The sequence below is a fragment of the Mercenaria mercenaria genome, chromosome 2 (genome assembly GCF_021730395.1).
Source record: "Mercenaria mercenaria strain notata chromosome 2, MADL_Memer_1, whole genome shotgun sequence".
Lineage (NCBI taxonomy): Eukaryota > Metazoa > Mollusca > Bivalvia > Venerida > Veneridae > Mercenaria > Mercenaria mercenaria.
This window is the reverse complement of record NC_069362.1, coordinates 87,421,869-87,444,802: the sequence shown is the minus strand read 5'-3', so window position 1 is coordinate 87,444,802 and position 22,934 is coordinate 87,421,869. Positions and strand designations below refer to the sequence as shown.

Genomic DNA, 22,934 nt, shown 5'->3' with positions numbered 1-22,934 from the left:
ATATTGTAATTTAGATTATTTCAGCACGCGGCACAGTATGTAAGAGATCAGGTAAAAAAGTAAGCGTAACTTATATATTTCAATGGACCAGATTGAGTTGAAAGATGTCAAAGAATTATATAAAATAATTATTATGTTTTCTATTATGGTGTAAAGCTTATATAACAGCGCGTGAACTTTCTGATGATTTAATCAGCACGTGAACTTCTTTTAATTTCATCCGCCTTTCAAAACTTTTTTAACACAAAAATAAATAAGAGTCATAGATGTGAATTATTTTGTACAAAACAATATTCCTTAGCCGCAACTTTGCTTTTACCATACTTTCTCTGTTTTTGTGACGACGATCTGTTTGTATACTTTCCTGTGACGTCATACTATTTTGTTATTATACTCTGATGAAGTCCAATGGACGAAACATGTTAGTTTTGAAGTAAAAAGTATATTTCTGGAGTTAGTTCTTCGCTTTATCTATTTCTTATGCATGGCTGTACAATTTGACAGTGTTAAAGGTCCATTACTAAGGGAAAGTAAGTTGGCAATTTTTTTCATAGCCAGTGCATAGACTTCTGCAAGACACTAAATAATGAAGATTGGCAGGTCAAAATTTACAGAAGGTCTTTGGAACTCAAAGAAATATATGTGTATTATGTTGAAATTTCAATGAATCGACAGAATGACCCCCCAGGTCTTTTTAACTTTCTTCATACTTCATAGAAAAATAATTGTACATATACTGCGATTTATTTCGAATTTCTACATACCAACTTTCATTTTCCAATAAATTGATATAGTTTCTGTGCTTTTTAAAAGAAATTAAAATGTTCACTTTCCTTAGTATTGGACCTTTAAAACAGTAGCACAACTGTTCAGATATAAATGAAAAACATTACCAAGTAGCAAAATTCATATGACCGACCTTGAAGTTTGACCTTGATTCCTATGGGTTAAACGTTTGACTTTACGAAATTGAAACGAAGTATTCATCTTCTGGGTGATGGAAAATTGATACTATAAAATCACTTAAATTATAACAAAAAAACCGCCCTGCCCACCCAACAGCGTAATGATAGGAATGGGATGCGCATAAAAATTGTGTTTTAAGGAAAATCTATCACACATTTTTACCCTTGTAAGCGAGAATGCTCATTTCGAACCTAATACCTGAAAAAATGTTGACAAGCGCATGAGGTGCGAATCAGAAATGTGTCACATGAAATTCTGTTACGCTGTTCTACCCATACTGGCGGTCATTCACCATATTTCAACCGATTTCTGAACGAAATGTGGAACCGCGCGTGGATGTACATCAGAAATGTGTAACATGAAGAATGCGTCAAACACTTCTACATTTGCTCATCAAGTTTCAGATCGTTACTCCAAGAAATCTACAAGTCAATTGTTTATGTAGTTCACCACACACTCTTTTGATATGAGGGGCCGTAAATCAGCAAAGCGTCGCAAGATTTAAGCATAGACACCGACGGTCAAATTGACTCCGAAATAACCGTCCCACAACTTCGTTGGGTTTGGCGAGGGGGAGCGGTGCGGCCAAATACTAAGCAAGGATCATTTAGATAATGACATCATCTCTGTGAAGAGCTTTAGCACTTTTTTTCAAATTATAAGCATTCTTTTAGGTATAGAACAAAACATGTAATGATCAAAGTTAATTACCGTATACCTGAAAAACTATTTCTAGCGAGCCCATTTTCTGTTCTTTGCCAAGCTCTGTTTTTCGATAATACTGCTTGAGGATGATTATGGGGTCACCGAATTCATTTTCGCGTAAATTAACGTTACGCTACCCCTACCCCCAGAATCTTAAGATAGCGAAATTGAGTATTTTTACATGTATCTCCTCCTTTTAGGATAAACCTACTATTTTATTTTTGCGAGTAAAATTAAATCAAAATAGCCTTTAAAACTCTGTTACATTAGCGAAATAATTTCTGTGTAGTGTTTAGATTATATTCAACATATGAGAATGCGACAAAATCAACACCCCATTACCCTTTGCGCTGAATTACATTACTCTACTCCTACCCCAAATAAAGAAGCATAATTCAAAGGATTTTCTTATTCTCGTGATCAAGACAAACTCATTTTTAACCTATTTTAAGTAGAATTTAATCAAAAGAGACCTTTAAAACTATAATTAATGATTTTATTCAACGTTACAAGTGAAATGATTTATCTCGCAAGTTAATGATAATACATGCCAACTCATGTATCGATGCACATTACATTGTTAACATTTACAAAAAAATAAATAAAATAAAATAAAATAAACGATAGAACATAGTGAAGATCCTTTATTTGAATTATCTCAACCTTTTAATTTTAACAAGTACCTGTATAGAATTCCATCAGAGGTCGCTTATGCCATAAATATTTTATTAGTTAATATAGGTATCTTCTTAATGAAGCAGATTCGAACGACAACCAGTCTTCAGGGCAGGTAACCTAACCAGTGTTCCTTGATTTTGTATTCTCAACAAATAACTTCTATCTTCACCACATAAATCAGAGAGGGGGGAAGAATAATTTCGGACTAGTGCCTTCTATCAAATCGTCACGCCCTACCCGGGGAACCGAACTCACGATGCACAGATCTGCCCTCCTTCTACTGAGCTAAGCGGATTGGGTAAAAGAAAGAGTAATGAATACTGAACTTGTAGAAGTAAGGATTTATTGCAAATAGCGTCTGTGGTATAGAATTTCTAAGTAATGAAAAATTAACTCTGACCTGTAGAACAAAATTACGCCATCAAATTATGTGAACATATTTGTGAAGCTTCTCGTTTTTAATAAACAGTGTGGTCACTAAAAATATAAACTTTAACCATCTGAGAAATAATTTTATCTGCCACACCGTTTAGAATTATTATTAGAATATTACGGTACTGTAGAAAATACAGTATTCTGTTACACTGTATTAACGGAACATATTTAGCACGGTAACGTCATTGTTTCTACAGTCTTACGCGTCGCGTTTTTCGGCATTTAACTATGATTTTCAAAGTTTTTTTAGCAAAAAATCTAACGAGAACACATGCCTTTTTTATTTGATTATTTTAAAGGGCGGGTATTTAAAGGACATTGTCTTTCGTTCTAATCCTGTCCATACAAATGTAATATATGCTTATGTAACTATATGTACATATATATGGAATAAATATGTTTAAACTAAAGGGCAGGTACAGCAGCAGACTATTTAAAAAAATGAAATACTTTGACCGCACGGAAAAGAAGTTATAGGACAAAATGCGTAAATTTGCACGTACAAATTTTATAACGATTTCGGCGTCAGCCAATTTATTTTCAGAAAACTGACGGTCTTTTAATGCACTATATACATTTAGATTTCGTCAAATACATTGGAACAGACATCTAAATGCGCAATCGAAAAAAAAAAATAAAATCGCCAAAATATTATTGAAATTTTGACAGAAAAACGGCAATTAACGTGAAAAATCGGGTGCCATCAGATTGCGCTTTTAACGTAAACGCACAAACGAAAAATCGAAAAAGAAACATACATTCTGAAAATATAGAGTTTGATCTATATCTGAACCAAATTTCATACTTTTCCGTCAAACTTCTACATTCCGGTCCTAAGGTGTGGATCGACCTTAATTCTGCAGCTTGATTTTCCATGGACATACGCCTATTCCACAGTTGTTTAGATTTTTCGTGTTGTTTTTTTTTAATCTGACCTTCAGCGTGTGTTTTGGTAAACAAAGCAAGCTTCCGGTTATTCAACGAACTGACGGATTGACCCGAAAAGATTTAATTATGCTTCTACTTAACTAACGGCATTTGTCAATGTCTCTGTTAGCCGCGGACTGTGTATTTTTACACAAAATATTTAAATGCAGTTTTTGTTTGTCGCCTTCTGTTTTTAAATACAAAATGGCGTCGTGTTGATTTAATGAACCTAATCACCAATATTCGATATTAATGTGCCTAAGTGTCCATGGTAATTTAGCGGATGTATCATATGTAACACGGTAGCTTAAATAAATCCGAATTTCGTCATAAAATATTGGATTTATATGAACATTTATGCACGTAATAAACAGAAAATTCGTTGATCTTCACAAGCTAGCATAAAATAAAAAGAAAATTTGTTTGTTTGCAGTGAGATATCGAAATATATCATCACCAATAAGGGAGACAATTATGGTATTTTCACTCAGGCTCCGCCTTCGTGAAAATATTCAATTGTCTCCCTTATCGGTGATGATATATTTCGATATCTCACTGCAAACAAACAAATATCCTCTATATACAAAATTATGTGTAATGTAACGTTTGTAATAACTAAAAATAAAAATTAGATGCTCAAAAACCTTCAAATCACGCTTTTAGTAGTATTGTTGTTATGTGTGTCCCGGTTATGAATATTTAAAACATGTTTACCGTTTCCAAGAACAACAAGAATGGTGAATAAAAAATGTACCGGAATCGTCAAGTCATCACATATGAAAACAATGCATTTAGTCGTCGTGTAATGTTTTTTTTTATGCAAGAATAGCGACAGTACACGTTTGTTTTGTGTATTAACGCCTGCAGAAGCCCTTGGGATATGTTTGTGACCTCGACCTTCGGTCTTGGTCACAAACAATCCCGCGGGCTTCTGCACACGTTAATACAGCAAAAAAAACCGTGTATTATCCCTACATAAAGGTGTTTTAACAGCATGTAACCGCGAGGATCTCTCTGTTAACACACGTTTTATCATCTGTTAAAAGACCCCCGAAAAGTGACAAGAACAGCAGAATTATCTAGAACATCCTCAGAATCCCTCGGGCTCGGGCACTTACCAATCCTCGCGATTCCGCAGATGTTATAACACGAAAAAACATGCGATATCCATACAATCACACGTCGATTTTGTTCAAATTGAATCCCTTTTTGGTGTATGGAAATTTCATATCTAGTGTTTACTTCATTTATAATAAAAAACATTAATCTCTTGAATTCTTTATTTATTTATTTATTTGTATGATATTTGTTCCATTACTTTTGTTATCGTACTAAACATCTTTTTTTTTACCTAGATGTGTAACTTTACTAGAAAAATAAAATAGTTTTTATCTCAAAGTTATTTTGAATTGTTCCGATGTAACTTAAATGCTAGAAACTAAACAATTTATATTTCACTCATAATCAGAAATAACACATCGAAGACTGACCCACTTCCAGGACGCCCAGCATCCTTTCCCGCAGCACGATCCAAGCAAACCTTTCCATGTCTTCCGCATTGCTGATCTAACAAGTAGTGCATCTCTGATTGGCTGCGCGCATCTTTTATTTCTTTTAATTGGACAGATGTTAACGTACGAAGACGTCCATTGGCCGCTTTCACCAGAACATAAACTGTCGTATTTTCTCAAGTGATACTTTCGTCTGCGTTTTGATCGTTGCCGTTTAGCATTAAGTTTACCTAGCAAAACATCAATTTCAGCATATTTTTCTTGTATCTCTTGTTCAATTGTGGATCTTTCGTCTTGTTTGTACTTTGCAGGGTCATAAACGCCAGGCAAATTTGCTGACGTTAATTCTCTCTGGCTGAGACCTGGTTCCGGTGCAGAAATTTCAGTAACAGCACTTTCGCTGTCAAACGTGTTAGTAATGTCAGAAAATTTGAACTCTTTGGTAAGCCATGAGAAATCTGGCATGTCTTCTATCGGTACTAAAAAGTCTCTACCTTTATTTAAATAATCCCCCGAACTTCTGTAATCATCTGATTTGCTTTTACTTATTTTATTTAGACCCGCTTCTTCAGTGTTTCTTCTTTTGTCTACTGACTTAACTTCCGATGATTTAGACCCGTTCTTGTGGTGTCTGTGTTTCTTTTGCTTCTTATGTTTGTGCTTCCGTTTGCTATTGTGTCTGTGTGAACTGTATCCAATATCCGGGTCACTGTTGATAGCAGAATATGAGGATGTTCCCATGGTGTCACTCAGTTTGTGACTGTGTGCACATCCGTGTGAAGGGACCAACACACTCATTTTACTTCAGCCTAAAATAAAAAGAAAAATGAGGTAGCTCAGCGTTGTGTCAAATTTGACGTCATTGATGGATATCAAAGTATTTTCATTATATACCTCCTTACTAAATTTGTTTCCAAAGTTTTCTGAGTTAATGATGTAAAGTACGATAACTTCTTTTCACGTCGGAAAGAAAGACCAATTCTAACATACTCGTTTTATTCTCCGTTAAGTTACAATTTAACCAGAAATGTCAATGTTTTTCCTATTGACGTCTGAATTTCATATCGAGTGCGTGACGTCACTTAATTAATTGTTTCTTCGCGTTATTCTATTCAGACTATTGATTCAGAAAAAATTTACATAATATTTACCTATGTAGAAATATATGTAATAAAAAGATTATTATCTTTGCATTGAGAAATATGCACTCGTTCTTTGGCGGATTAATATTACGCTCACAAAGTCGGGTAATATTTCCGCTGCAGATCTCGTGCATGCCGTTCTCGGTACAAAACTAATTAGTTAAAACATACCTTATTGCCCATTCACTATTTACAAAAAATATAGAACAATTATTGAAACACAAATAAACAATCAAATGTGTCGGCCCACAAGTTCTTAAAATATTAGGTGACGACCCTCCCCGACAGTTATAATGTACATGTATTACTTGGAATAAGATATCTTTAAACTAACAGATATAATGCGAAACAAATAGTATATATAGACCTTTGATATGAATAAAAGGGAGAGAGGACGGGAAGGGGAGGGGGGTCCAGCTCTTTGGAAAGTCAATCTTATAGTTAGACATTTTAATATCATTTTTAAGTAGCTTTAAATCTATAAAGATATAAATTTGGTCTCTTCATGCGTGTATCTACCGCTGCTGGAGAGGAAGTCCTCTACTTTATGCGGATGAAAAATACGAGTATAGGTTCAAAACTTATAACCTATAATTATTTTACAGAATTAAAGATAGAAATTCGCGCGAGTCTTTAAGAAATGCAATAAATCCACAGTTTTGTTTTATGTTTGTATAGATACCAAATGACTGTCACTTTTATCGTAAATTTCAACCAGATAAAAGATCGATATCGCCCAGTCAGGCGTTTTCAAGGGGGATAATTTTATCGCTAAGACGGCGAACTTAGCCAAATTGTTGATCATGCTAAGTTTTAAACAAAGTAGGTTTTGAATGCTGGCGACAAATAAACAATACTAAGACAAGTTTAGACATTTTTGATTAAAGAGTAACTTTTGTTGAAAAATGCACGTCACCAGAAACGGACATATGTGGACAAATGTGGAAGTTGTTCGGGCATAGGGCACTGTATTATTCCGGCTGATGACCGACATGGTGTTTAAACATTATTAATCTATGTTTGGATAACACATTTTTCGTGTTATAACATCTGCTTGGGTACCAACGTATTCCGATGGATCCTACAGATGTTATAACACGAAATGAACATGCGCTAACACTATTCTAACGTAAAACGTGTAAAAAAAACTACAAATTGATATATTGTCCACATCATGTACATGAAATGCGCGAGAATGTTTGCGTTACTGTATCACGTTGACGTCATTTCCTTTCGAATTATTTATTATGGGGCCGCTATACGTTTGAGACGTGCACATGTAATAGCCAAACTGTCTGTTAGTACACGTTATCTCTCTTGTTAAAACAACCCCCGTGAAAACTACAAAGCAACAGTTCTGCTAGAATACTGTTTAAATCACCATTTTCTTCACAGAATGTTTTAAATATCAGATTTAATCTGAAAAATCCAAATATTAGTTTTACATTAATCTAAAGGTCTCCGTAGTGCCAATGATTTTTTTTCTTTTCTTTTTTTGAAATTTCAAAAATATTTTGAAGAATGCTTATTTTACATGGCTGAGTGGAAGATGCCTTATTCAAACTAATAAGATCTTTGAAACTGTAAAAAGCCTGAAAGTTCATATTACCGCTCTTCTTTAAAGTGATGTACAAATGAAATACCTAAAGAGTAATCAAGCAGACTATTATTTAGAAAAGGTGGATTAAACAGTAAATGAATTCGACGGCCTCGTTTGTATAATTTCATAGACATCATATATATTTTTCAATTATTACATACGCAAAAACAAGAGAATGGATAGTGTTTCCCAAATCATGTTCAATCTAAAAATTTGAACAAAATACTGCAAAAGTCGTCTTTAAGACATGCAAATTATTTTCATGTCATTAGATGCTTAAAGTCTGTTCCACCTATTACGTTTACCTCGTTTCTGAATTATCAGTATCGATAAAATCGTCCAAAAAACATATTTATATACCATACATCAATATCTCTAGACCTTTTTTTTCATTTTTTCAATAAAGTGTATTTTAAAGATATAATCTTGGATTTTTCTTTTTTTCCCCATAGGCCGTAATGCTATATGACGTTACGTCGACTTTCCAATATGGCGGCGTCCGTAGCGCAACAAACTAGGGGTCAACTCAAAATTAAAACGCCCGAGTTAATATTTGAAAATACTGTGTTTGTTATCGTATTATGCTAATTCTTGGGGAATTCATGTCAGGCCACCTCAACATGAATAAATAAATAAATAAATAAGAAAATAGAAAGAAACAAACACAAAAATCAATGGCATTCTAAAAACAAATGTGCGTGCGAGCGTCTCGATATTTTAATAACACATGGGTATTCTTCTTATATTATGTTTTCTGTTGTTAGACCGGAAAATTATAATATAACTTGACTTCTGTGGATGTGACCTAGATAGATATTACCTCCCGGAAGTATTTTTATGGATTTAATTAATAAAAGTGGAAACTAAACTTCGCAGTCCGTCAGGATATTCCCTTTCAATCACGTCACGTTAATCTGAACGGACAGGACAAGGAAAAAAATGTTTTAAACATAAAATGGTTAGATGTCTTCTACTCGAAATATTTGCGTTGAAATATGTTCATAGTTACAAAAACTATCTTGACCGTTTAGAAATACAAATATTGGGTTTTCCTAAATAATTTTGTTAACATTTCTGTATTTTTTAGTTATATTTAGGACCCAGATCTAATTTATAAAGAAATATCAGTTTATGTAAATGTTCCACTGAAAGGCCAAATTTTTATATTGGACCAGTGACGGAAAACATACAGAAAAGTAATAACGTAAACAAATTTTTTCTTTAAGACTCCATATTTATGTTGCATGTAAACTCCTTTAGTCACCACTGTGGATAAAAAATGTAGAACGGACAATGGCCTCTTTTTCAAAGGTAACAATTTAACGTTTTACTGACAGGGTGTAAAATTCCACTCGCCCGCTCGCATTGGTGAGTTAAAGTCTGAGTAGGACGAGTGGACCTCGCTGTATACTCGACCGATCCGGCGAGTGGTCTTTTACGTCCTTACTTTACCAAAATTCAGAAATTACAACTCCAAAACCTCAACAAACTTTGAGATGGTTCAGTCGCTACCTGGATTGACTGGAATTTACCCGCGAATCGTAAAGATATCAAAACGTCATTCCGGTAATTTTCCATTCCACAAGCACGTGCGACCTGTCGTATTAAATATCTAATTTACATTGACACGTACACAAAAACCGTGCGTAGTGCATTCATTTTTTAGCCCACCATCATCAGATGGTGGGCTATTCAAATCACTCTGCGTCCGTGGTCCGTCGTCCTTCCGTCCGTCCGTCCGTCCGTCATTCCGTCCGTCCTTCCGTTAACAATTTCTCGTTATCGCATCTCCTCAGAAACTACCACGGGGATTTTGACCAAACTTTGTCAGAATGATGTATTGGTACCCTAGTTGTGTCCCCCTGAAAATCAGACTGGTTCAACAATTTTTGAATTAGTTATGGCCCTTTGTTTATTTCTATAATTTACATAGATTTATATAGGGAAAAACTTTGAAAACCTTCTTGTCCAAAACCACAGAGCCTAGAGCTTTGATATTTGGTATGAAGCATCATTTAGTGGTCCTCTACCAAGATCATTTAAATTATTTCCCTGGGGTCTAATATGGCCCCGCCCCGGGGGTCACATGGTTTATATAGACTTATATAGGGAAAAACTTTGAAAAACCTCTTGTTCAAAACCACAGGGCCTAGGGCTTTGATATTTTGTATGTGACACCATCTAGTGGTCTTCTACTAAGATTGTTCAAATTATTCCCCTAGGGTCAAATATGGCCCCGCCCCGGGGGTCACATGGTTTACATAGACTTATATAGGGAAAAACCTTGAAAATCTTCTGGTCCAAACCACAAAGCCTAGGGCTTTGGCATTTTGTAATGTAGCATCATCTAGTGGTTCTCTACCAAGTTTGTTCAAATTATTCCCCAAGGGTCAAATATGGCCCCGCCCTGGGGGTCACATGGTTCATATAGACTTGTATAGGGAAAAGCTTTTAAAATCTTCTTGTCAATAACCTACAACATTCAGATTTGGACCACATGTATGGTTTTGAGTGGCAAGATGAACCTTGATATGAGTTGACCTTGATTTTGACCTAGTGACCTACTTTTACATTTCTGTAGCTACAGCCTTCAAATTTGGACCACATGCATAGTTTTGTGCACTGAAAAAGACTTTGACCTTATTTTGACCTAGTGACCTACTTTCACATTTTTGAAGGTGCAGGCTTCAAATTTGGACCACATGCATAGTTTCGTGTTCTGAAATGAAATTTGACCTTGATTTTGACCTAGTGACCTACTTTCACATTTCTCAAGCTACAGCCTTCAAATTTGGACCATATGCCTAGTTTAGTGGACCGAAACAAACCTTGACCTTTACATTGATCTAGTGACCTACTTTCACATTTTTGAAGGTACAGGGTTCAAATTGGGACCACATGTATAGTTCTGTGTTCCGAAATAAAATTTGACCTTGATTTTGACCTAGTGACCTACTTTCACATTTCTCGAGCTACAGCCTTCAAATTTGGACAACTTGCATAGTTTTGTGTACCGAAATGAACTTTGACCTTAAGATTGACCTAGTGACCTACTTTCACATTTCTATAGCTACAGGCTTCAAATTTAGACCACATGCATAGGATTGTGTAACGAAACAAACTTTAACCTTGACATTGACCTAGAGACCTGCTTTCACATTTTTGAAGTTACAGGCTTTAAATTTGGACCACGTGCATAGATTTGTGTTCTGAAGTGTAATTTGACCTTGATTTTGGCCTAGTGACCAACTTTCACATTTCTCAAGCCGCAGCCTTCAAATTTGGACCACTTGCATAGTTTTGTGTACCGAAATAAACTTTGACCTTAAGATTGACCTAGTGACCTACTTTCAAATTTCTCAAACTACAGCCTTGAAACTTGATGCACATGCATAGTTTTGTGTACAAAGAACTTTGTCCTTGAAATTGATCTAGTGACCTACTTTCACATTTCTCAAGCTACAGCTTTCGAATTTGGACCACATGCACTGTGTTGTGTACGGAAATGAAATTTGACCTTGAGCTAGTCATTAAGTCTTGAAATTTGGAACACTCAAAAATGGCACATTGGTGGGCGCCAAGATCACTCTGTGATCTCTTGTTAACATTTTCGCTTCAAGTTTTCAACACCTCTTGAGAAATAATACCATTTGAATTCTATAATGATTTTAATAAGATATCGACAGAAATGTAGGCAAAATTCTATAAAAACGGTCGAATTTTCATATAATCATTTGTAAAAATTCAAACAGCGCGATCTTAGTTACTTATTTCTTTCGAAAAGTAAATAAATGATGAATACTCTGGGCATAAAATTCAGACTTTTGACCAGAAAGAACAAAAAAACAGAATAAAAAAATCTTAAATAATGAAAAAGCGGCAGCAATTACAATACATAGAGTAAGACGATTTTTGGCAAACAGATTTCTGTTAGTGCGGCAGAATAGGTTACGTGACCTCGTGAACGTAAATAGAAATGCGATTTTAAAATAAAGCAATGTGATGTCATTGCGGTTTTTATTAAGTTTTAAATGAATCTTTGTACATGTATTTTTTTACCAACAATTTAAAAGTTTTTTTTGTCAAACAATAATGTAAATTCCTTGAGGGCAAATAGGTCACAGAGGTAGGATATCCGCTATAGTAACTATCGTTTGAGACATTTACCTTTTATACGGGATATAGCACATTCGCTTTTGATAACAAATTAAAGAAGAAACTTTTTATTGATTTCTATTTCTCAGCAATTTTAAAGGTGGTTAATCAGATTTTGGTCAACTTTCAGATTTTTTAAAAACTTTACCAACTGATAATTTACACTTATTTGTGTTTATCAAGTTCTTAATACACATCAGATTTTCACTGGAAGAATTTTTAAACTATGATTTTCCTATCCTGGTTGCCCAACCAACATACATTGCCTAAGGAATGTTATGAATATAAGCACTACTGTATTAGAGTTGTAAAAGATTTGCATTGACAAGAACATATCTTGCCAAATTCATTAGAAATACAAGTTTATAAAATTATTATTACCTCCCTTTGTCTATCTTGGTTGCGCAACCCAGATAGATTTAAATAAATCAATTCCAAAGCTACACTTTGTTTCAAAACTTGCCTTTTGTTTCAGATAGTTGTAATATTCCAATATATATCAAATGCAAATGTAAAACTAGAAATTATATTGAAATTAAAGAAATAATCCACGTTTTAAACGCTTTTGTATTAAAGGGAGATAATTACAAAATTTCTTAAGAAGTAATAAATCATACATTTCCAATAGGTATCTAACTTTATGTAATGGGTCTTTTCGTTCCTTAAATAAATCTCTAACAGAATATATAAATACTAGAAAATGTGAAAAATGTCAGAAAATGTTCCTCAAAATTAATGTGATTGACTACTTTTAAGAACCGATGCGGTACGATCAGACAGTGATGTGTCACATGGCGCGAAAAAACATGACGTAATGCCATGACAATCTCGAGCAGAAATACCGCTCTGATCTCCACTTCAGATGTCAAGATACTGACACACTTCTTTTAGCTCTTTGAGGGGGTGTAAATTGATCATGAAAACAAGGGCAATTACTTAGTTTATCAACTGAATAATTACCGATAATCTTTAACGTTTTTTTTCATCTCTTTCAACACGGGTGGATGGACGATGGTTATTGTGTCCAAATTTTTTAGACATTTTTCAAAATAAATATTTTTCGGGAAATAATACTATTGTACATAATACTCCTTTTATAAAAGTGACAGTATTAAAAGTGTCAATTATTAGGGCGAGTGGCTGTTCACTAAGGGCGAGTAGATATTACTGGCTATTAGTCCTGCAGGGCGAGTGATGTGAAATTTTTTTTTACACCCCTGAATTTAGTCTAAATTCTTATATAAATGCTCTCTCAAATGGGCTTTTTCTGTTAATTCTAGGAAAAAAAACTCTTGTTTTAGTTAAAAGTGCGGGAAACGATGGGGGGGGGGGGGGGGGGGGGGGGGCAAAATACATGCTGTACACCGGGTGTCCTTCAGGTCCCGCTGCTCCTACGCCTATGTTACACTTTTTGCTTATCATTTTGATCATTCTATCATATTTTCTTCGATCGCGCGCCTCGTCACGTGCCAAATGTTACACGTGTGAGCACCGACCGAAAAGAAAAGAATTATCAATATGTCTCCGTGGACCTTATTAACAAGACTTTGTGCCAGAGACAATAATTAATCTGTGCTCGTTAAATCCAGAAAAAAAATCTGAAGTTACGTAACACTTGCGACGATTGCGCTCTTACCTTTGTGGAATTTAAAAGCATACTCCAGACTGCAAATTCAACAGGAATATAGGATATATAAAAATAATGATTAGAAACAAAAAGAAAATATCAAACCTTTGTTAAAAAAAACCCTGACTGGAGTAATGTAAGACTAAAGCAAAACTTTAACGGAAAGAAAACAAGTTTCAGCTTGCATTAGCGTCAATTATTCATGAATGATTTGAAAATAGTTTGTAGGCCTAAATGTTTAAATCTGTTTCTGGACATCGTAGCTCTGATGGACAATAAAAGTTGATAAATGATAGTTCGGGGATATTTTTTATAATTGAAATCGGCGGTTATGAATAACAATATTTTACGTTCTATGACTGCTCTCTGGACTTTTTACCAGTTATTTAAGTCAAATGTAAATCTGGCATAATAAAGATAATAATAATAATTTAATAAAAACAGAGAATGGGTTCACGATCCGATTTCGCTTTCACCATCGCCTTAAAATATCTTTATTTCCCGACAAAAACCGTATTTTTTTCACAGTTATTCAGATCATATGAGATAGATATTTGACATGGATATAGTTAAGGTATGATCTTACACATTTAATACTAAACCTTTTCAAATCTTCAGTAAAATACGGAATAATTACCTGTCATAGGTGTGAATTTCCTGTTCACCAACATGTACATTAATCACACGAGGGCGGTATCGCTCACACGAGTAGGTACCCGAATAACCAGTGTGTAGCATAACACACGTCAAGATTTCTATCTTCTATCGGCTGATTGTACACCTATGTAAATTTTCCCTTGTGCGCCTCATATAAATCTGCATAGTGCCAGCAATACTACGTCATTTATCTCATACGTCATAAGTTTCTTTCAAAGAAAAAGAAGCATACACAACCGGGACTCGATAGGGTGAATATTGTGTTCATTGTGAAAGAAATTGGATATGTGGCGGACTGTAAATACTTCATTAAGGATGCTAAAATACAGGTTATCTTTGAACCATGCGTTTGGAAATGATGTTAAATTGAACAAGTCATCGTTTCAAGGGCATGGTGCGATTGATGCCTGAATTTCATCGATGTGTAAAAGAGCTTGTTTGTTTACAACTGATTCATTGAGGATTGGATAGAGCTATTGAAGACTTGGAAGAATTTTGGAGTGTTTACAACTTTGATAGGTTAAAAGTGAGTCAATTTACATTTTTCTAGATCTAAATAACATGTTTTTTTAAACACAAAATTTCATTTCACTCATGCATTCACTTGTAGGGAATTGTGAACGAAATGAGTTTTGAGTCGCTCCCGATAAAATTCACGAGAATTTTCCCTCAATACTTCAAATTTAGAGAGCAAACTCCAATGGCGACAAGAAATTACAATGGGAGACTGCCGTTGAAAATATAAATTTGTCATTTATTTGGATATTTGGCAAAGCAGAAAAAAATCGTTAAATTTCTCGAGGGTGACTTTTTTTTAGTTTATCAAACCATGTTTACTTTGCCGGTAATTGTCGTAGTTTTGTCATATGACTCCAAAGTTGGGGTAAACCTTTGGAATGGAACAGACTTTAGATGCAAAAAAACACCAAGATATTATGGTTTTCGCAATTTAGATAGCAATCGAGACAATACTTTTGCTTAGCAAAGTTTATATGGTTAGCTTTGATTCTTTTTAGGAGTCTAAGGTAATTGGAAAACGGTTCTGTGGTTTACCAGGTGCAGCTGTGGGTCAGCTACCCATAAAACCGTCAGCAGTTTACGCATGATAAAAATGCCTCAAGTAATGATGATATCATGTTGACTTCGCATCCGCAACTGCGTCCGGTAAAGAAAACGCGTCATTCCATAAAATAACTCAAATTACATATCTAAATAATATCATCGGTGTAATTATTATTTAATGATAATAATAATAATAAATGTAAAAAATATCATTGTTACTGAATTATATATCAATAAACAGGGTTTTCGCAAATTGCGGCTTTGTTTCCAGGAATATATCAGTCATAACATCCTCGAGTTTAAAGTTTTTAAAATAAACAAAGAAATGTTGATTTTGTCATCAAAGTGTATTTTTTCCTCTGTAAAAATCGGGCAATATCACAATTTTGAAAACTATTTCTTATTTAAAATTTTAAAACATTTTGCAAGGACATGCTGCTTTTTTAACTAAAATATTTTTGGGTAGTTTCCATTTTAGCGGTCCCCACTGACTTTGACTGTTTATTTTAGGAGGGTTGTGTTTAAATTCTTGTTAAAATAACATAGCGTTGGTATGGGGCCAGTAGCACTAATGGAAAAAGCAGGGGTGTGGGGGCGGAAACCTTTGTTACGGATAAGATGGCTCTAACAGTAGAATGATCTACTTCATTTCATTTCAAGTAGGAAATTTCGTACTTAAAAAAAAATGTCGTGATAGAATTAAGGTTGAACATACTTCATGTAATTAGTTGGAAATAAGATTAGTTTGTCTACCATATCATAAAAATTAGAGATAAATGTAATTACCTGTTAAAGTTCTGATACATTTCCGTCGGATAATCAGCAATGTTGTTTTCCGGAAGTGACGTTACACAAAACATGACGTCCCGCTTTTTTTAGTGATAACGTACTATTACGTATAATTATAAATGTCAGGAAATACAAGAAGACTAAACAAAATATTTTATTTACAAAACTGACATCTAAAGTTTGAAAGCGTCTCATTTTTACTGGCGGGATACTCTCTACCAAAAAGATAACCCCGTACTGATAAAACTGTAACCAGATTACTATTATTCGTATTTTTGTGAGTAAATGAAAAGTAAAATAACGAAAAAGACAGTTTTGCACTTTAGATAAGCATGTATGTACAGAAACACATTATCCCACAACAGAGGAGTGATGACAGCTTCCAGTGTGTTGGATGTAAGTTATCAAATGTGTCGATGCTGAAATAAATGCAATTACATGTATTAGTTCTTTAGATTCGTCAAGAAAAACAATTTTAAATAAATATCAAGAAAAACTGTTTCGGAATAAAGAGAAATAAATGGTTCTTGCATGAACAAAAACTGCCGTAACTCCTGTTTACAGAAAAAAAACAGATGTGGACCGCAAAAATAAAAAAATATACCGTTCACTCTGCAGAAGTGGGAGCGTCAACATGAAAGAATTATTTTGCTTATGTATGATTTTGAAAGACTCTTATAATAAAGTGGCTTAGATTGTAACCCTGCAGACACTCTGGTATTTTACTATTTTTAGTGCTAATCATGTGCTTGGAGTCTGGCAGATTACACGATATACTTGTATAGAGTTTGTTTATTTTTTACTAATATTATAACAAGAAAACAAACATTACTTACTGACTGTGCCCTGTCTGTAAAGCAGCTCACAGTACCGGCATGCATCATAATACGTCCGTCCGTTCATCAAACATACGCTCTCCGCCGAATGGTGGTTGTGGCATTTGAAATTGAGATGAAGCGCAGTTGCATTTTCAACCGCAAGCTCAGAAGTGTCAACAACATACTGGGAACAGTTTAGCTGAAAACATTTTAGGCAACTTTTTTTAAAGTTTAAGTTAAAAATCATAATCACGAAAATTACTACCAAAATCGGAATGTTCCAGATAAAGTATAATTATTAGCCGGTTTTGGTCTGCGGTCATTTAAATTGTTATTTAGACGAGGATAAGTCTTGTAATTGCTATGTAAATGTATACTCAATAAGATGCTTGTATTTTAGATTGTCACGCAATATGACATGACTCAATAAGTAGAAAATGAGATAATGGCTTGGATCACTACTGTTATCCATTTAATAATGTTTTGAATTTGTATTTGTACTTAGATGGCACCTACAGTTACATTTTAGCAAAATTAGTTTTCATGCCAATTGTCACCAGAATTGAAAAAGGATTTAGAATAGAGCAAACTTCAAAGCTACTTGCCCACAGTTTGGGTGAAGTTTTTCAACGTGTTCTTTTTAGTGTATGCCAAAGAAAAAAGACTGCTCCATACTTATTTAAGTTATGGCCTGGACAAGCTCTAAAATGACATTTGACCCCTAACTGTGACATTGACCTTTGAGATAAAAACCTGGGGTTTGCACATGAATCTTCGTCTCATTGAGTTAAACATTCATGCCAAATATAAACACTATTCTTTAATGCATGTCAAAGTTATGGGCCTGACAAGATCTGACATCACCTTTGACCTCCAATTGTGACCTTGACCTTTGAGATAGGAACCTGGGGTTTGCGCTTGACACTCTGACTCACTGAGGTTAACATTCATGCCAAATATAAACAAGATTGCTCCATGCATGTCAAAGTTATGGTCCGGACAAACAAATCCGGACACACGCACGCACGCACATACATTGAACAGTCATTTGGACGACTTTGTATTCGCTTCCGCAAGCAGGCTCGACAAAAAGCAGGAAGACTGTTATTTTCTCCATTATTTCAAAAGCTTTGAAAAAGGTAACTGTCTTCTGCAAAATATTTATACAAAAAGTTAATGTGAAAAAGTAGTTTTTTGTCAAATTTTGAAGTCCGAAATTTTTAGCAATTTAGCTAAACTTGTGCTCAAAAGTAATTTTTTTTCTACAAATTTAGACTCAATGATCTATCATTATGTATATTTGCAAAAGAAAGCTATGTAAGAAATAATAATCATACATAGCTATGTACTGGGTCTAGGGCATTGTTATGGAAAACAAATCGATGTAACAAATTCATTTTTTATATACATCGTGTATAAATTACCATTTTCGCCAAAATAATGGGATGGTGTACTTTTCATCACAAAAATATTTCAAAATCAAATTTTCTTCATACCTGAAACCCGTTTTCTTGGCAGTTATTATAAAGAAAAGATGAATTTCACTATAAAAATATATCATTTCGAATATTTTGGGTAATTTTTACATAATTAGCATCTGCTTTTTTCTTGTTTATTTATATTTTTTTTAATTCTAAAATATATTAAATTTAGAGCAAAAATGATTACCTATATTTTGATCGGTTATTCGAATAAGTGAAATCGTTTTTAAGCACTTGGGAAACTGATATAACAACTGCATTTTTACAAGCACTTGTAGATTCGTCATAAATTGACAGCTACGAAAGATCTGACAGCTTTATTTCATAGCTTAAAAAAAATTTCCTATACAGACAATTTCTGGCTGAAGTCAACTATATTTCTTAGTACATAGAAAATAAGTTACTTTATACGTAGAGTGCAATCCTCCTCTGGAGCTTAACCACTGTAGGTCAACACATTCTACTGTTATTAAGTAGAAACTGTTGTCAAACTTTAGATCACTGTGACCTTGACCTACTGACCTCAAAACAATAACAGTCATCTACTTACCACAGATAATCATCCCTATGAAGTCTGACGGCTGTGGGCAAAAGCGTTCTTTAGTTATTAATTAAGCGGAACTTTTTTCAGCCTATAGGTCACTGTGACCTTGACCGTTAACCTACTTTTCCCAAAATTAAAGAGATCTTTCAATAACTACAACAATAATTCTTTGAAATAAGACGACTGAAATCACTGTGAAACCAGTTTCTGAACGGAAATTAAACGGTCTACCGACCATCCCACCGACTTTGCGACAATGAGCAAATTTGAAGTGGGAGTGGTGGCATAAAATTGTTACCACTTAGTTTTATTTGACAGTGACTGCTTTATACCTGCACTGCTGAACTCAGATCGTAAACACAAGCGCCAGTGTGCAGTAAACGTAACGGTTTGTGTGGGGAATGGCGACACCTGACCATCATGAATTCACATACGCTGTCTGGAGGAGAAATAACATAAGCATGTTTACACATAGCAAAAAGTAATGCAACCACAGACCACAGGATGAGATCTGAAAATTCAACAGAAACATTGATACCAGTGCGAGAAAAATGTAGTTTCTGCGATTTTCTTGGAAGAGTACGGCAATTTTCTTATACATTCGTAACACTTTATCACATGACAGTTTAAGTATTTCACTCGAAGAAAACGAGTTAAATATCAGTTTAGTAAACTTTACAAAATGATCGAATTATTCCTGCCCGTAATACCTGTTGATGACATTACGGGAGTATAGTGTTAAAGACATTAATTACTAAAATATAGTATGTGCTAAATACGTGTGCAAGTATCAAATCAAGGGACAAATTGCTTTGCGTGTCGTTCTATATAATTAATAAGTTTAAGTGAAAATCAACAAATCAGGGTTACTTATTGTGTTTTTTACGAATTAGAATATTAAAAGCAACTAACCCCCGAAAATTAGTAAGAATCCTGATGAAAGAATGTCTTAGTACACTTTGATTAGGATCTTATGAAATTTACAAGTATGTTGTATATGTGCGATTATATTGGCAAAATATTTTGCAATAAACCACCAACTAATGTAAATTGTGTAAATTTCATAAGATCCAATATACAGTGTGCTGACATTTTCACTAGATCTTTCATAATTTCGGTGTTGCTTTGAATTATACTGAAATATAAATTCATCCAAAAATAATGTGAGCCATTTTTGATCTTCACTAAATCTTATTAATATAATCACTGAGGACGGCAAACAAATTGTCCCTTTGATTTGATTTGCACGTTCATTTTAGCACATATACTTATTTAAATTAAAATGCTTTAAACTTAGTGCCCTTCACAAATGTCCTATTCATGCGGAGGAATTTCGATGCATTTTCCTCAGTACTTAAAAATATATACCCTTACCATATGTAATGTTGTTTGATGCACAAAGCAAATCTACATCCTTGGATTCACATTTTACAATAGGGTCTTTTAATACGTCACATGATGTATTCAACGTAATGCACTGGCCCGTGCTGTAGACCTCCAGAGGAGTACCATTTTTTGTTGCGACACACTTGGCTCTATCAAATTCACACATTGAGCCTGCACATGGAAATTTAACATGTCGTTTTTTTTGTTTGAATACAAATAACATGCTACAACCTAAAACTTGATAAAATTAAAGAAACAAATTATGGAAAACATGAAGCAAATAAAAGCTGACACAGTTTTCAATGACAGTTTCATTCGATTGGTCTTTCGCGAAACAATGGTGGCTGACGGCTGATTTTGTTATTTCGTTGTGTTGCTGTCACCTAATGCGCATTTTCTCGACAATCTATATCTTGTATTTGATCACCAACCACCAGCCAAGAAACTATTTTATCTTGTCGACTATCCTTCGCGTATTTTCTGAACTTGGACAAAACTAATGCCTAGTAAAACAAAATCCATATCTTGCCGTCTACTCTACTTCGTTGGGGCATCCGTGACTGGGTGGTTAAGGTAGCTGACTTCAAATCACTTGCCCCTCATCGATGTGGGTTCGAGCCTCACTCGGGGCGTTGAATTCTTCTGGTGAGGAAGCCATCAAGCTGGAAGGTCGGTGGTTCTTCCCAGGTGCCCGCTCGTGAGGAAGTAATGCACGGAGGGGCACCTATGGTCTTCCTCCACCATCAAAGCTGGAAAGTCGCTATATGACCTATAATTGTGTCGGTGCGACGTTAAACCCAACAAATAAATAAAACTGTACTTCGTAATCCAATATTTTTTTCTGTCTGAATCGTCACTGGACAACTGAATGGTAAATTGTCACACACTGATACAGCCTAAATTACGGAATACTGTTTTGTTCATATCTTACCATCGCCTATCGCCTAGTTATCAAAGCACGATCATGGTAAAATGGTAGGATTGTAGGATGGCGATGGTCGGATAATATACTACCTTCTATCGCTATTCTACAACCATATCATAGCTATCATATCATCCTACTATCCTACCATCTTACCATCGCTTTTCGCATTTCTACCCGCGTCATATTTAATGACCATTGCCCTATACTACAGTGCGCATAATAACCAAAATGTAATGACAAATGATACAAGAAAAGATTTATCAAAATCCAGATGGTTTGTGATAGAAATGATCTCTTTATTGTATTAAGAGAAAATCATTTTGACGCCAGCGATGTGGCAGCCATTTTGCTTTTATTGGAATTCGGGAATATGACGGCGGCAGCACGTGGCGTTTCTTGCCTCACCAATTTAACAAAGTTGTGAGGGGCGGTGTTCAACAGGACGACGTTTTGCATGTCAGAACTAAGTCTTTTAAAGATCGATTGTTTTTCTTGCATTCCGTATCATACAAATAATAGAATAAATGAAATAAAACGAATGACTCTTTACAGCATTATTTTTATAGAAGCGCGGAAACTGTACGACCGTATAAACAAAAATGACATTATGACAACGCAACTATCAAGGTGTTCGATTTTTAACCCTGTATCACATAAAAAGTAATTATTGCCACAAAATCCTGCATAAGTTATGTCTTAAAACATACAGCACGAAAGTCATAGTTTAAGACGGAGTTCTCCAGCAGCGGTGAAAGCATCGTAAAATCCAGTCGATGATGCAAGAGATTTTATTGTATAACATTAATACCAACCCTTATAATAACAATACAGTCGGATATGACATAGGCTGAAAAAAAATACAGAAACAAATGTTTTCACCGTATAATACGCCGTCAGTTCCGCAAATATTGACTTCATACATATCATCTTCACATATCTGGTTGCAAGGTTCCCGTCTGGAATCAGATATTCCTCCGCCGGCCTGAGATCCAGCAGCGATACACAGAGCTATCACTAAGAAAAACAACAATGAGATAATATAGGATCATCAGTAAACATTACTGTTTTCTTAATGATTGTTAATCACTTTTTCTGAAACAAGATTATGCGTTTCACGACGTACACGTGTTTTGTCTATCTAATACTAAAAAGCATGTTTAAAAACTTCTATCACTGTTAAACGAAGTTTTGTACAGAACTTCTTTCAATATGAAATATATAGGAGCTATGTAAGATTCTCATAATAATTCAACTTTTAAGAGCTTACAAAACACGTTTAGCATTGTCGCCTATACTAGCTACACTATCTAGTTTACTTGTACTAGTATGATGGTATTTCATATGGAATTCTACGGAATTCCGTTAGGACCATCGCCTTTGAATGTGTTGATCTGAATGAGATATTCGATAGTGAGATGATGAAAACGCGAAATCACGAAACTACGATAACGAAAAACAACGATACTACGATTATGTTAACTCGATAGTACGATGATGAAAACGCGAAATCACGAAACTAGGATAAC

At 34.6% G+C, this 22,934-nt stretch overlaps 2 protein-coding genes across 2 annotated transcripts; both read right to left on the bottom strand.

Moving 5' to 3' along the window:
- Positions 1–4,986: 4,986 nt before the first annotated feature.
- LOC123564516 (uncharacterized) lies at positions 4,987–16,353 on the bottom strand. Its single transcript, XM_045358162.2, has 2 exons — positions 16,252–16,353; positions 4,987–6,031 (listed from the first exon to the last, which is right to left on the bottom strand). The coding sequence occupies exon 2, from the start codon at positions 6,018–6,020 to the stop codon at positions 5,166–5,168; it is 855 nt and encodes a 284-aa protein (XP_045214097.2). The 5' UTR covers positions 6,021–6,031; positions 16,252–16,353; the 3' UTR covers positions 4,987–5,165.
- Positions 16,354–16,562: 209 nt separating this feature from the next.
- On the bottom strand, positions 16,563–22,695 carry LOC123564517 (agrin-like). The gene is made up of 6 exons (XM_045358163.2): positions 22,676–22,695; positions 22,288–22,422; positions 20,472–20,654; positions 19,430–19,536; positions 17,091–17,271; positions 16,563–16,673 (listed from the first exon to the last, which is right to left on the bottom strand). The coding sequence occupies exons 1-6, from the start codon at positions 22,689–22,691 to the stop codon at positions 16,606–16,608; spliced, it is 690 nt and encodes a 229-aa protein (XP_045214098.2). The 5' UTR covers positions 22,692–22,695; the 3' UTR covers positions 16,563–16,605.
- Positions 22,696–22,934: the final 239 nt, after the last annotated feature.

Bases quoted from the DNA above. Each gene is read 5' to 3' on its own strand.
- LOC123564516 (XM_045358162.2), bottom strand. From the start codon at position 6,020: ATGAGTGTGTTGGTCCCTTCACACGGATGTGCACACAGTCACAAACTG.
- LOC123564517 (XM_045358163.2), bottom strand. The intron at 19,537-20,471 runs GTAAGGGTATAT...TTTCTCCTCCAG, and splicing joins ATCAAACAACATTACATATG to ACAGCGTATGTGAATTCATG. The intron at 16,674-17,090 runs GTAAGTAATGTT...CATTTATTTCAG, and splicing joins TTACAGACAGGGCACAGTCA to CATCGACACATTTGATAACT.